Below are 14,692 nucleotides of genomic sequence, written 5' to 3' on the forward strand. Positions count from 1 at the left end.
CAGGTGAAAGACCTTCCACTTGGATTTACTGAACCTCTTGAGGTTCTTCTGGGCCCACTGCTTGAGCCTGTCTAGGTCAGTCTGGATGGCATCCCGTTGCTCAGTCACATCTACTGCACCACACAGCTTGGTGTTATCTGCAAACTTGCTGAAGGTACACTCGATCCCATCGTCGATGTCATTGTTGAAGAAGTTAAAGAGCACTGGTCCTAGTACTGACCCCTGAGGGATATCACTTGCCAGTGATCTCCATTCAGATGTTGAGCCACTGACCACCACTCTGGGTACAATCTCACAACCAGTTCCTCGTCCATCAAACAGTCCACCCATCAAATCCCTGTCTTTCCAATTGGGAGAGAAGGATGTTATCAGGGACTGTGTCAAATGCCTTAGTAACATCCAGACAGATGACATCGGTTCCCTTGTTCACTGATATAGCTGAACTATCATAAAAAGCGACAAGGTTGGTCTGGCAGATCCTGCCCCTGGTGAAACCATGCTCGAGATAACTGAAGATACTAATTCCCTCTCTTCCATATGCCTTATCACAGCTATCAGGATCTGCCTCATGATCTTCCCCTGGCACAGAGGTGAGGCTAACGGGTCAGTAGTTCCCTGGGTCATCCTTTCCACCCTTCTTAAAAATGGGTGCAATGCTGTCTTTCTTCCAGTCACCAGGGACTTCACCTCACCACCACAACTTTTTCAAATGCCATTGGGTGTGACTTGGCAACTATGTCAGCCAATTCCCTCAGACCTCTGGGATGTATCTCATCGGGACCCATACACGTATGGATGTTCAGGTTCCTCAGCTGGTCTCAAATCTTATCTTTGCTTACAGCAGGGGGGTCAATGCTTCCCCACTTCCCACCTTCCAAACCATTTGCTCAAGAGCTGCACTTAGAGCTGCTGCCAGTGAAGAGTGAGGCAAAAAAGTTGCTGAATACCTCAGCCTTCCCATTATCCACTGTTACCAGCCTGCCCGTGTTGCTCACTAGGGAGTATACACCCTCCTGAACTTTCTTTTTCTGGTTACCTATAGAAGCCATTCTTATCCTTCTTCATGCCCCCTGCAAACCTAATCTGTTAATAAAATGAAAAGGTGACCTTACTTAATTTAATAAGTCTGTGTAGAAATACTCTTTCAACATGTTAAAGAATTACAAAAAGGTTATCATAGCTCACTTTCATGGGAGAGTACTCCAGCTTTTCCAGCTCATTTCTCAGGCTCTTACTGTAATTCATTAGATTACATAAAAACAATGTAGATCATTATATTTTAATAAAGGCTTTCCTTTCCTAATAAAACATCTGTCATGTACATTCAGGCACGTATTATATAAAATACTTCTTTTTCTGAAGTAAGCTTTTTATATTCAAGCCACAGGAGGTTACTAGCTCCAGGAATTATTTTTCTTTGCAATGGATTTTAAGATAAATTCAGTTTCTAGACGGAATCCCCCAAAACTCTAGTCCTATCACCTTCCAAACAGGCACAACACGACAGCATAATACCAATTACTACCAACATGAAGAGGTTCTCTTCAGCAAGAGGAAAGGGTACAACACTAAGCTCATTCAGACAGCTTCTTTTTCTTTACATCTCTTCATTTTAACTGTGATAAAAGTTTATATGATCAAAATATATCTCCAGTGAAATGTTAATATGGTTCCAGTCACTTAATGTGTATGATCAGGCAATGAAATCTATTTCAGCTATGATAGTTTCAAATTTAAAACGTGCCTCCCTAGAACGCTCAGTAAGCAATGTTTTCCTTTCATCATGAACCCTGATTTGCTGCCAGCACTTGGCATCATGTTGTATTGCTTGGGAAGGGCTGAAAGAAGAGCACATTCTTCTTGCATGGAGGAAACATCAACTGCAGCCACTGTACCCTTTGTGCAGCACAGGACTGCTCTTGTGGAGAGCAGCTCTGCGAGCACCTTCTCCAGAAGGGGCAGGGAAAAGCCTTCACTGCTAACCCTGATTCTCACAGTTTTCTGCACTCACACTGTATGCCAAAGTCGCCCTAGTATCCTGAGGGAGAAGGTTTTTCCCTGCTTTGCATAGCCAGGCTCACATTGTTCCCTCTTGTTCACATACAGCAGGCATTGCCTTATGTGAAAATGTTTGTCCTCTCTCTTTCAGCAGGCTATGCTCCCCTTTTTGCAAACTCAATGCAAAGGTTAATCCAAAAATCACCAGCAGCAAACAAAACATTTCTACTATTGGTTATCACTGCCTTGTACCAGGTAGATACTTCAAAAAGAAGGGAGAACTAGCAGTAGCGCTCTGCAAACCACTCTCCTCAGAAAAGCAAGATTTCCACCTGTCACCTTGCACTCAGAAGTGCCAGTTGTTTGCACAACTCTGAGCTGCTCCATGTGGCCAACAAGAACAAAACTGTCATCTTCCATGTGAATCCCCTATCAGCAATCTTTTGGTTAACATTCTTTCCAACTTTTTTTTTTTTTTTTTTAAATAATGTGCTGCTTCTTCTCATGAACCCTAGTCCACACAAGACAACAGAAGGGTGAAGAATGCTCAGACTGATTTGATATACAGGCACTTCACAAATTCATGGTTTTGCAAAAGAATCCTTATAGAACATGATCTCCAAAGTATCCTAAAATAAGTAGTAAAACACTTAGTCACTTGTTAAAGCAAACAAGTAATGCAATCCAAATCAATGGAATTATTCATGTGCTTTATTTTAAAAACATACTTAAGCATTTTGCTTGTTTAGGACCCCAGAGGTCTGTAGGACAAGGATTGAAGCACTGCAGCTGTTATGTCACACTGGAAGTACTTAATCCCTGACCAGAATTATAACTATGGAAATACCTGGATTTAAGTATAGTACATGCTCACTTTTCAATCCAGTGAGATTTATTCCCTGTTTAATACTTCTGAACAACTTGTAACAGTGTTGTCTCACCAAGAATTTTGCTGAAACACAACTTAAATTTTCCTACAAGAAGCTGCACCACTCAAATCTAACTTAGATCTGAATGCAGCATTTTAAGAGAATATTACTAACATAAATATAGTAGGTTTTAGCACTGTAAATAGATGGTGAATCAACGTTTTTCTGTAACCAGGGACGTTTCATCAATCCAGTAACAACTGTATCCATTTAAATATATCCTACAACCAAATTTTCCTTTCCAATCTCTTACAGACGCAAGCTCTCAAGTCATAGGAATAAAACCTGTGTGCAGGTATCTTGAGCTTACCAGGTTGTCTGAAATACTGCAGGATAAATCTAAATCAAGGCAGAGGATAAGTAAGGATCTATGCCTTTTGTCTCTGATGTTATGTTCCAGACTATTTAGTTCTGTTGCTAGCACTAAATATGCTTCTTTTATAAAGCAGACTCATGAATAAGGCTATATGCCACCCCAAGTAACACTCCCAAATCTGAAGCAGCTTGATTTGCCTACCAGATGATTATTGGCTACTTGCATTTGATGAGCCTCATAACCAGGTATGTCAGTAAGGCATTCTCCATAGCATTTATATAAAAATTATTCAATGACACCATAACTTCAGCAAACGAAAAAGAAAATCAGACTCTTCTATTAAAATGTAAAAATGTATAAAATATATGCAGGCCGAGATTCTTACACAAGCATTCGTAAGGCATTTAAATGCCTTTGATGTGATACTGGTTAAAGCTACCAAGTGGAAAACTTTTCAGAATGTAATTGTTCAGTTTATTCATACAACCATATAGAAAAGTAAAACCTAAGAAAAAAATCTTCAGTTACAACAGTCCTGCTATTATTGTCAAATCCATCCTCCAGACAACAGAAAGAGCTAAAGATAACAAATCTTTCATTCCTCCCATTACCATTTTTTGCTTTAGGACATTTCATGACAATGTAAAAAAGCTCAACTAGTTCCAAAGGCAGTTAAAGATGTGATGGAGAGAGGCAGAGAAGTATTAGGATCATTACAGACCTCAACACCGTAAGACACCAGGCTAACAAAAAAGCTGGCAGAAAAGAATGTCACAGATTATATGGACAGACAGATGAAAACTTGCTGATTTTGTTAGCTACGTGATACTTGGACCAACGTTTTCAAACGGTTCCCTTCCACAGGCAAAACAAGACAAATTGAGAGCAGATCTGTCCTATGTGTCTGGAGAATCCAGTCTTAATTCTCTTAGTGCAACCATTTTAGCCTAAATTTGTCATCTCAAAAGATAAATAAATTCAGCAGGATTGATTCTTTTAAAAAATTTCTTCAAATGCTTACAAATGAAAGTATATTATTGAGTTTCACACTTCTTGGACAATAATTAGTAGCTGAGGCTATGTGTAAATTAAATTTACAACAAGGTTAACAATTCAGTAAATTCTCAACAGCTTTAAGTGTTCATATATCATAAACCTAATGTCCCGCACAGATAAATCAGACACTAAAAATGGATCTCTAAAGAAAGATAATATTAAAACAGAGAAGAAAAGGGGAACTGAGTGACTCATGGTCACTAGGTATAGTTTTTCACATCTTCAGAACTCTACTGAATGGCTGTATTTTAAAGAGTAATGATATGATCCCGAATTCCTCATTCACTCAAATTCATGCTCCCTTCAGCACAGAAATGTGCTGGCACGAGATGGGGTGGTACTCAATCATGCAGCATATGCGGTCTTTAATTTTAAAATCCAGTTAAATGGATGTTCTAACATCATTTTTTATCTAAGAACATTTCATGATAAAAGAGTGAGCATGTAACTTATTTGTCAGCTTTACTGTGCAGTGGATAACTTTCCTATGTTACTCACATGAGTTTTCATTTCCCAAAGCTATATGCATTCATTATGACAGTAAAAATGAAGAGTTGCTAAAGAGATGTATGCATTTTTATTACTGTTTGAAAAAACAGATCTTTCTACCGTCCTTTGAGCTTCTGAGTGTGTGATTTGTATAAAATATTTCTCATTTTGGGGACACAGCAGATGGAGTGCAGGGCACTGTGGGATATGCCATTTATCACAATGACAGTGAGTAGGTAGCACTGATCCTCTCACCACAGGGGGAAGCTAGAGCTGCAAATGCGGAGCGGCATTAAAAGCCCGACGAGTGGAGTTTGGCAACACTTGTACTACTCATTAACTTAATCATATTAATTTATTAGCCGTATATATCAAAGTAATTCACTGCTGAATTGTCACCAAGAACAATTTATAAACTGTTAACGCTCCCCAATGGCAGGGAAGTGCTGCAATATCCTTAACCAGTATGTTTGCCTTCAATTAAAAATAATAATTTCTACCAAGCCAGGTAATGCCAACAATGACAAAGCTGTACATATGTTTCTCATTATAAATGGAACTTTAAAGTGACATCTATGACAACTGAAAAAAAAGGATTACCACAGACAGTGAAATGAGCCACAGAAATAGTATGTAAACATACAGAAATGCTCCGTGAAGTATTTTGAGAAAGGAAAAAGTTCCCTTAACTCTCAGATCGTCTGCTCTCAGAGGTTCTAGGACTGCTGCCAGCCACAGCAGCCCTACATCTAACACCTCAAGAGGTGAAATCAATCCATAAATTTTCTGTTAAGCGACCCTGAATGAATGTTTACTCTTCAAATAACTTTCTTAGTATCAGGCTTTGCAGTACGAACACAGACAGCCTCAGAACCTGATTTTGGCACTGCTGGTCTCTGAGCACGTGGAGCAGATTTGCTGCCTTCAGTCCCGCTGCACCCCTCCTAAGAGACATCCCTGCTGCCCTGCTCCTCAGCCCTGGGCACATCTTCCAGTGCCACAGCCAGCACAGACCGGCGGGCACTATGGTTGCACTCATTTCAGAAAAAACCAAGGAGCGAACCTGTGGAGTCAGTGGCACTGGAGAGTTCCCACAGGCAGCAGGGCCCTGTTGCCTGGCCATGTGCCCATCTCCGTAACAAAGAACTGGGAACCAAAGGTGTTAGAAGCCTCTGGCTTTGTCCATTCCTCTTAAACAGATACACCAAATAGAAGTGCTTAAACACTACAGCAAATAGTATCCTCTCTGTTCCACAGAAAGGCTGAGTGATTGCTAAAAACCAATGCTGAATTGAAGCAACATACGAAGTTACCATAATCCTGTAAGGTGTTTTATTGTTTGTTTTGTCCCACAGTGATGTTATTTGGTACATGTATTAAAATATTAATTCCACTATTTAAAATATTAAATCATGACACTATGCAGGTCACAAGTTTCTTAACTATTTATAAGTTAAAACTGCACTGAAAAACTGTTCCTGTCTGTACAAACAAACCAACATTTTAATTACTATATTCTTAAAAACTCTCTAACAGCTATCAAGATAAACAGTGTCGATTTTACCTGCCTTCTTACGAAATCAAACACCATCTCTTCAAGGAAACTGAGCCCAAACTCAGAAGTAATGAGAACAGTGGTATATCTGACGCAGCTGGAAGTGGCTCACTACTGCTAGCTGGGCAAAGCAGTGCAAGAGGACAGTAGAGGCCTGGTGACAGCTGCTGGCAGCGGGTGAAGTCAGCAGGTCCCAGCCCTGCACGGCAATGCCAGCCACAGCCCTGGCACAAGGCCACACCAAAAGCTTTCCCCACCAGGCAGACATCAGCTGGGAGTGAACATCCATCCAATCTCCGATAGTCTAAATTTGCCTCTCTCCTACCCAGCAAAGTGGAATATGCACTTGAAACTCCCTTGTTTTCCCTTTTAATACACAACTGCCCATCAGCCAGGCTCCCTCCCATCTGCAGCACCAAGCACCCAGCAGCCCTCAGCCCCAACGCCTCACGGCAATCCATCCGCTGACCTGTGCTGCACATAAGGCCAAGCAGGCTGCCTGCACCTCCATGCAGCAAGTCTCAGAAAGATCAAATGGCAACAAAAGCATCCATCTTCCTGGCACACAGCCCCCTGTCAGCCTCAGCTGTGGGATTCCCAGTCCTCATCCCAGTCCTGTGCACTGCAACATAACCAACTTCTAGCAGCATGATGCTTCTTTTTGTAATCCTCCCTCCCCAGTATCTTGGAAACAAAATGGAGCAGACCCCAAGAGTATTTGATGGAAATAATAGTAGTGTTTCAACACACTGAACTGAGAAAAATACATAAAGAAGACTTCATATAGTTTTTATTTAACCTTCTGGGGTATGACCTACATTACAGGCCGGACAGCTATGACAAGATCCAGTAACTCTTGCAGCTTCACTCCATTTCAACAGTTTTCTGAACTAATGATTTAAATAACATAATGGATTTCACCTTCTCTCCACACAGTAAACCACTGCTTCAGAGCCTAAAAGTTCCATCAGTAAGTCCCAACTGTCTTGTTAAGATATACTGAAGACAAAGCCCTGTATATTAACAAAAAAAAATCCAAATGCTTTATGTCCTATTAATGTCACTTCATCACGCTGCACTGTGTGAAGAAAAAGACGAAAGACTTTGATAACTGTCCCTCACTGACATATGGGATTTTTCCCTTGCCCTCACAGCAGGCAGGGGCTCCACGCTGATTTCAACATTTCCTACAAGAATACAGGAAGCAAATCACTTTCTCCTGAACTAATGCAAAATGGACAGTACTCGAATATCAGCTCTTGGGCAGGGTCATTGTGCTGCTTGCTCAGGCCCTTCCCAGCAGCATGCGTCCCAGGCACACTGCCTCATCGTTCTCAGTCACTGCAGGGTTAGTCACCCTGCTGCTCCAGCCTCATCCTCAGCCAAACATTGCCATTCCCCAAAGGTGGAAGGTAGCTGCAAATATTTGAAAACATAGATGCTTCACTTAAACTGCCTTCCCAATTTCTTGCACATACGAGTAGCTGTAGTCCTCTTTGCCAAGATGTAAAAAATTACACTCTGCACTGGGAAATGCAGTATGCCTAATTTAACTACCTGTTTATTATGTGAAAATGACCACGTAAACTGAGCTGACACAAACCAAATGGGTGATGAAAATAACAGCACATTTCAAGGAACGGAAACACAGATGGCTCACTCAAGTCTGCAGGAAGTTACTAATCATCGCTCTGTAATACCCTCTACAGACGGATCTGTGAGTTTTGTGGCCAGAGCAGCAACTTCTTGAGACGTATGCGTCTAACCAACAGCATGTATGGACACACACTGCTCCACCTGAATGTGACCACAGACTAAAGGGGAGGCAAAACTAGAAAATGAAAAGGATGGATGAATCACGCTACAACATCCATTACCAAAATGAGCTTATCTGAAAAATAAGTTTTGATAGTAATTTGGTCACATTAGAGAAATGTCTTAATCACAGAAGAAAAGAGAGTCTGATTTTATTTTTTTTAAATACTGTAGGCAAGTTAACATAGCCATCTGCGAACTATATACAGGTGAGATCCCAAATAAGTAAATTAACCCTTGGCCAATACACAACACTTCAATATCCTTGCACCTTCTACTCTATTAACCACCACTCCGAAGTCTGATAGAAAAATCTCCGTTCTTTGATAAGCGTTAAAATGTTTTTTGTTCTTAGCTCAGTCAAAAGGAAAGAATCCAATTGCAGAAGTGTTGAAAGCAACCAGAGGAAAGCAGACAGTAATTAAGTGAAAATAGACATAAATAAAGCTAATGGAGGCTTCATATCCCAGGTACTCCATCAAGTTTGCTACAACTTAGATCCCCCACTGAGTTTGCAAGTGGCTCATTTGGCACCCTTCCTTATTCAGCACTTACCCCAACTTTCTCTATGCTGCTTTTCTTTATGAACCAAACAAAACCAAAACTTCAGGGCTCTGAGTTCTGAGACTACACAGCCATTGGCGCAGAGCACCTGTGCCATGAGCTGGCAACAGGACTGCTTTTCATCCTCAGGGACCCATCTCACCTAGGCCCTCAACAACACTGGTGCTTTGGAACTGAGTGTTTTCCCTTGCCTACAAGTTGATCGCAAAACTCCCTTTCAGCTGCTTGAGGCATATTGCGTGTTACTTCTGGCATTTGGTCACGCAAAGGTTTTCACATACAGCTCACAAGGTCAGAAAGGCAGCCACCCTGGGCCTCAGCTGAAAGGCAGCACTTGGGGCCAATCTCCGTATACAATCCTCCACAAGTTAAATGAAGTGGGATATATCCCAATCACCACTTCAGACTACAAAAAAAAATAAAAGTCTAGATATAAGTCACCTCTAAACATTTTTACTCAAACACTGTAATGCTTAATGTACGTGAGATGCTGTGTCTGGATACTGTTTTGCAATACAGAGTTCTAATAAATTTCCCAATTTAAAGAAATATGCTAATGTGCATAAATCAGTGTCCTATTTGCAAAAAAAAAATGGTGGAAAAGCACTATGCACTACTCTGGACTTCTGACAAGTAAGCATCAATGAAAGGTGCCTCTTGTGTTTTCCTGTCTATTGGTAATAACACAAACAATTAAATATCCATGAAATTCCTGGTCTAAGTACACAGCAGAGCTACTAAAACTCTTAGTTATTAGCTACTTATAAGAGTAAGCATACAATTCCCATCTTATGCTGCATGTATTTACAGTATGTGATGTTGCACCAGCTTGACTGTGGCATCTGGCTAAAAGGCTTTTCTACTTTATAACTGCTTCAGGTTACTCTGACTATTGCTTAAGAACGTTTATTTCCATTTTCACATAAAAGAGTTATTGGTTCTCTGTGAAATCATCATGACACTTGGAGTTGTAGGAGGAATCAAAGACCTCAGCTTTGCCACTCTCCTGAACGCTGGGACCCACTGAGGCACTCAGTCGCAGTGCAACAGGTTTTGTGAGCAGAGACCACAATTCAACAGAGGCAAACATTTACTTCAATGATTGTTGCGAGTTGCTCGTTGTATTCTGCTGAAAACTTTGTTGTTAGAGATACAATATGTTTACACTGGACTTTGACAGTAATCCTAAAACTGCTAAGCCTCTTGAATATTTAAATAATTACTTTTAGGAATACAGTCTGTCATATAGCTGTATCCTCTTGATTTTATTACCAAAATAAACTCACTTGTCTTTGGCATACATCAATTAATAAAAAATTAAAATACTCATCAAGATGCCTTAATTAGAGACTTAATTTAAGACTTTACTAATAAATAATAAAGTGGAATAAAATACCATGCATTAAATTTTGAGTAGAGATTGCTTGTACTTTCACATTTTTATTCTTCTTTTTAGGTTATGATATTTAATGTAGATTATTAAAATAGAATCCACTGAGGTAACATGAACTTATCTGCTTTTTGAGTGTTTCTTCTACAACTCATAAAAGCATTTTGCTATCTTCCCAGCATACATTAACGATGTTACAATACAATACACATTAGCCACGCTGTTCATATCCCATGAGAACTAAAACACACATGCATTTGAAAGGAAGAAATGCATGCTACGGGGCTCTCCGAGACAATAGTTCATTTTCTCTTGGTTTCTTTTTCCCCTTTTACTAAAATAACATTTAATGGAATTTCCTGTAAGGAAATTACAATTAATAAAGAACTAAATTACAAATCCACTAGATTTCAGTCACTGCAGCATCAAAACAGAATTTTCATGAACACTCAAAAAATCCAATAATGTAACCTCTGGTAAAGCTTGAAAAAGCCCTGAAGGACAAGGCACTTAGATCAATATTAGTTTATTTTAACTGCTGCGCAGTATGAAGAGATGAGGCTGATCATCTGATGGATTTTATTACCTGTCGGAGAGATAAGTCCTGGTGATAAGAGGCCTGGAACTCCATGGGGCAGAAGACGTGCATTTTCCTGGATCGCAACTCCTAGCGAACGCTTTGGGGGTCTTCCTGGCCGTGAGCTGATGAAATAAGAACATAAATGAAAATGCATTTTACTTTTGAAATATTTGCTTACTATACATGATATATGTATAAAATACGGAAAATATCAAAAATACATAAAAAATATATTGGAAGTTCTTGCCTAGGGGGAAAAAAAACCTCAGTCAATTAAGCATACCATAATTGTATAGATTTCAAATGAACTAACAACACACTGTCAAACAGCACCTACAGTTAACACAACTGTGAGCTCTACGTCACATTAATGACTAGAAAACTTCTTTTACCTCCACTAAAACACCACAAGCAAATCAATCCAGATTTCTAGTCCTATTGTACCACTATTTTGCTAATTAATATGTGTTTCTCAGTGTTCCTGTCTGCAAAACAGAGCCTAAGTGATTCACGTGCATGTTGGTGAAGTCTTGAAAATGCAGCTAGATGCATTACCCATCTCACAAACTGAGGTTTATGGGGATTGCAGATTAAAGATACAATGATTGGAGGGACACCAGAGCTACTCAGGTTAGGTCCACCAGAATTTATTAGCTCAGACTCACGTGAATATACCTGCACTGTTTCTAGGCACTGCCATGGCATCTCAGCCAGCCTGGCTTCAGGGAGGCATACCGACATGCACCTCTACAATCCATGTACTAGCCAAGCTCTTCCATTACTCAGCGTTTCCCAGTTCTTACAAGTCACTAACAAAGAGGTCTCAGCAGTAACTGCTCCTAAGTCTGACCCATGCATGTGCACCATCCGAGACTGAAAAGCAGCACTGCCTCAAATTTCAACACAATGAAATCTTTATGGTATTAACTGCGATGCTCTGAATCACTGCAGGTAACAGCCTATTTCTGAAGGCTCAGCACTAATTTAACATTCAGCTTTTCCAAAACTGACTACTTACATTCATGGATTGACTTGTGGTTTTTATTACTACACATATGTTAAACCAAGAATGTCCAACCTGTCAAAAACTCACCATCCCCAACCACTTTATGAATTATGATTGTGCTTTTTAATCCAAAATGTTAAAAATCTGAATATTCATGTTACATTATCTATTTTTCAGCTATCACATTTATCTCTTACGTCAGTATAGCTACAGGAAATCATGTTATACAGCTACCACCATAATACAGATTTACAGAGCAAAGACCCATTTGAATCAACCTTCCCAAGACAAATAATAAAAATATAACCTCCTAGTGTTTGTCAAAGTATTCCCGCTTCCCTTGGATCAAAACAATTTTTACTTTGCTGAATAACAGAGCTCTTGACAAAATACAGTGAAACATTGTATGAAGTAACTAAGCTGCAACAATGAATGAGGTTTGAATAGAGAGCATTTCCAAAATGACTTCAAGTCCACAAAGACATTTCAGTTAAACCTCACTCCATCAACTTACAGTGCCAAAGCTCTCCATCAATGTAAGACAAACTCTGTGTTTAAATGAAGACAACTTCTAGCAACACTGCACAGAGGTACCATTAACGTGTTCATTTTTCACACACTCTGCTAGTGCTATTTTGTTTTACTGTACATCAAGGTAGCACAAAATCATTTTTTCAGTTTATTATTTTATTTCTATATAACTACTCTGTCCTTTTTTTTTAGCTTCAGGTTTGCACATTTTGTATTTCATTTTATTTAGTTTTTTTTTTCCATTTTACTTTGTTATGCTTTATCATACAACAATAGCTTTATAGTACAGCTTACTACAAAAGCTGAGACTCAGGAGGCTACAATAAGGTAAACCTAAAATAGGAGCATGTGAATTTCATAGGAAGTTAGATGCACAAATGGATTATCTATTAAAATCACCTGCTGAATGACTGCCTACCATATACTATTAGGCTTGTACATGGAGATATTAAATAAAAAGGAGTTGCTACAATTTCAGTTTACAGAAGTCTGTGCACACACATGAATCTGCAGGTGCTAGGCTGGCACTTAATGCATTTGCAAAAAAATTACTAAAGTAAAACACCAAAAACGAGCAGCTTTCTCCAGCAGTTCAATCAACGAAACCACAAAACTTTCCCCTCTCAACCTCAAGTGCTATGAAATCTTTTGCAAAACTCTGTATGTTGATAGAAGCTATAATAAAAATCTAAAAAATCAAACACTTCTAAAAGAATTCATGAAGAAACATTTATGATTTATTATTTTTTGATGTATCATAATCAAGGTTTTTTTCTTGGGAGGACACCACAGCTCACAGAAAGTACCTCACTATTTGAACACAAGCACTTAGAGTTCTTGGCAAAAAAAAAAAAATCTGGCATTTTTGTTTGAACCTTGAACAGAAATCTCAGAGATGGGATCAAAATGTTTGATGTAAATCTTATTTTTAAATAGAAGACTTACAGAAAAGAAACAAAAGCTTAGTACGTTAAAATGAGCTATGTGCTTTATCACAGACCATGCTGCTGCCAGGGCTGCGGCTGGCGCTGCCAAGCAATGGAACTCACTTGTCCATCTCCACATTTCCACTGCCCACACAGTGTAATTCTTACCACCTTAGGAAGTCTGGAATTTTGATTCACACATTCTATTTAAAACATATCCGACCCTCACAATTTAGAGAAAATTGCTACTTAATGCCTTCAGAAGGGAAGCAGAATTATCATTTGAGAAGAGTAAGACATGACTTATGATTTTGTACTTCGAAATGTTAGCAGCAATAGCATAAACATATGAAATTTATTCAATACTATTTCTCTTGATCTTCTGACACCTAGCTCTTTTATTGCAGTTTCTTTTTCACTTTTTCCTTTATCTCATTAAAGGAAGTTAAATACTTAAGAAATGCAGTTTTCCTCAATGATAACGAAGCAAGAAGCCAAATGATCAGCTTTGAACAATTTCTAAATTTTCTCCATACATTCTCTATTTGCCATTAATTTGCCCTTAAGAATGGAAAGTGACTCAATCCTCAACCAGATGTTACTTCAACCAGAAGCTGCTGGCTTACAGATATACCCTAAAATTATTTTAATATTGAAGTAGATTTATGACCACAGTCAAGACCACAGAGTCCAAAGGAGAAGTACAATTTCCCATTAATATATATTTGGTAATCATATTCTTTTTACTACATGAGTGCAAATAAATTGGCCAGCTCAAATAAAATTCCACTATTACCTCTAAATAAACAAACAAAAACCACACAAAAATAACAACAAAAAACCTCCAAGTCTTCAATTACTTGCCAAGAGAGGTGCCTGGAGGCCTGGGGTTTCACCTGTGCTTAGGCTATGGTTATTTAGCTGCTCCCATTATCCTGCCCTGCCAGAAAGGCACTAAAGATGAAAGAGAACAATGACCCACCAGGACAGTAAGATCTGACTATTGTTCGTTTGTGTTGTGTTCAGAATGAAATTTGTCAGAGAATAAAGTACACTTTAAGCAGAACATTTGACTGCTGAAAATAATATAGAAAATATTGAGAAATCACTGATAATGCCTTTTTTTCCCCTTTATTTTCCACTCCTTTTGAGATCTAAAATTTTATCATTTTTCCTCTAAACATTCCAAGGATTTTTAATTCGAATCAAAAGATAAAACTATACTTATGATTTTCGTAAAAGTTTCTATCAGCCCTAACTTTTAAAATTCTATTTTACAATCATAGACAAGCGGATTTATGAAAACCCACAAATTCATCAACACTTGTAAAATATAAATAATCAGTGGAAACGAACAGAACATTGCTGTTGATGTACGATAGTGCTCTACTTTTATGCTTCAAGTATAGGAGATTTACTAGAATCAGAAGTGAATTTGCATATTCATCAAGACAAATAAACATGTGGCGATTTAACTAGGAAACTGTTATTTGGATGACAATTTAATCAGCACAGGTTGAAAGGTCCATCACTGCAG

The 14,692-nt window shown here is 38.9% G+C and overlaps 1 protein-coding gene across 1 annotated transcript in view; it reads right to left on the reverse strand.

Annotated features, from left to right (window-relative positions):
* DACH2 (dachshund family transcription factor 2) overlaps positions 1 to 13,286 on the reverse strand; it is a 137,532-nt gene extending 124,246 nt beyond the window's left edge. Inside the window, exons 1-2 of the mRNA XM_021406447.1 lie at positions 13,279 to 13,286; positions 10,699 to 10,814 (exon numbers count right to left, since the gene is read on the reverse strand). Of these exons, the coding sequence (XP_021262122.1) occupies positions 10,699 to 10,814; positions 13,279 to 13,286 (124 nt within the window). The remainder of the gene's footprint in view (positions 1 to 10,698; positions 10,815 to 13,278) is intronic.

The sequence above is a fragment of the Numida meleagris genome, chromosome 8, assembly GCF_002078875.1.
Source record: "Numida meleagris isolate 19003 breed g44 Domestic line chromosome 8, NumMel1.0, whole genome shotgun sequence".
Lineage (NCBI taxonomy): Eukaryota > Metazoa > Chordata > Aves > Galliformes > Numididae > Numida > Numida meleagris.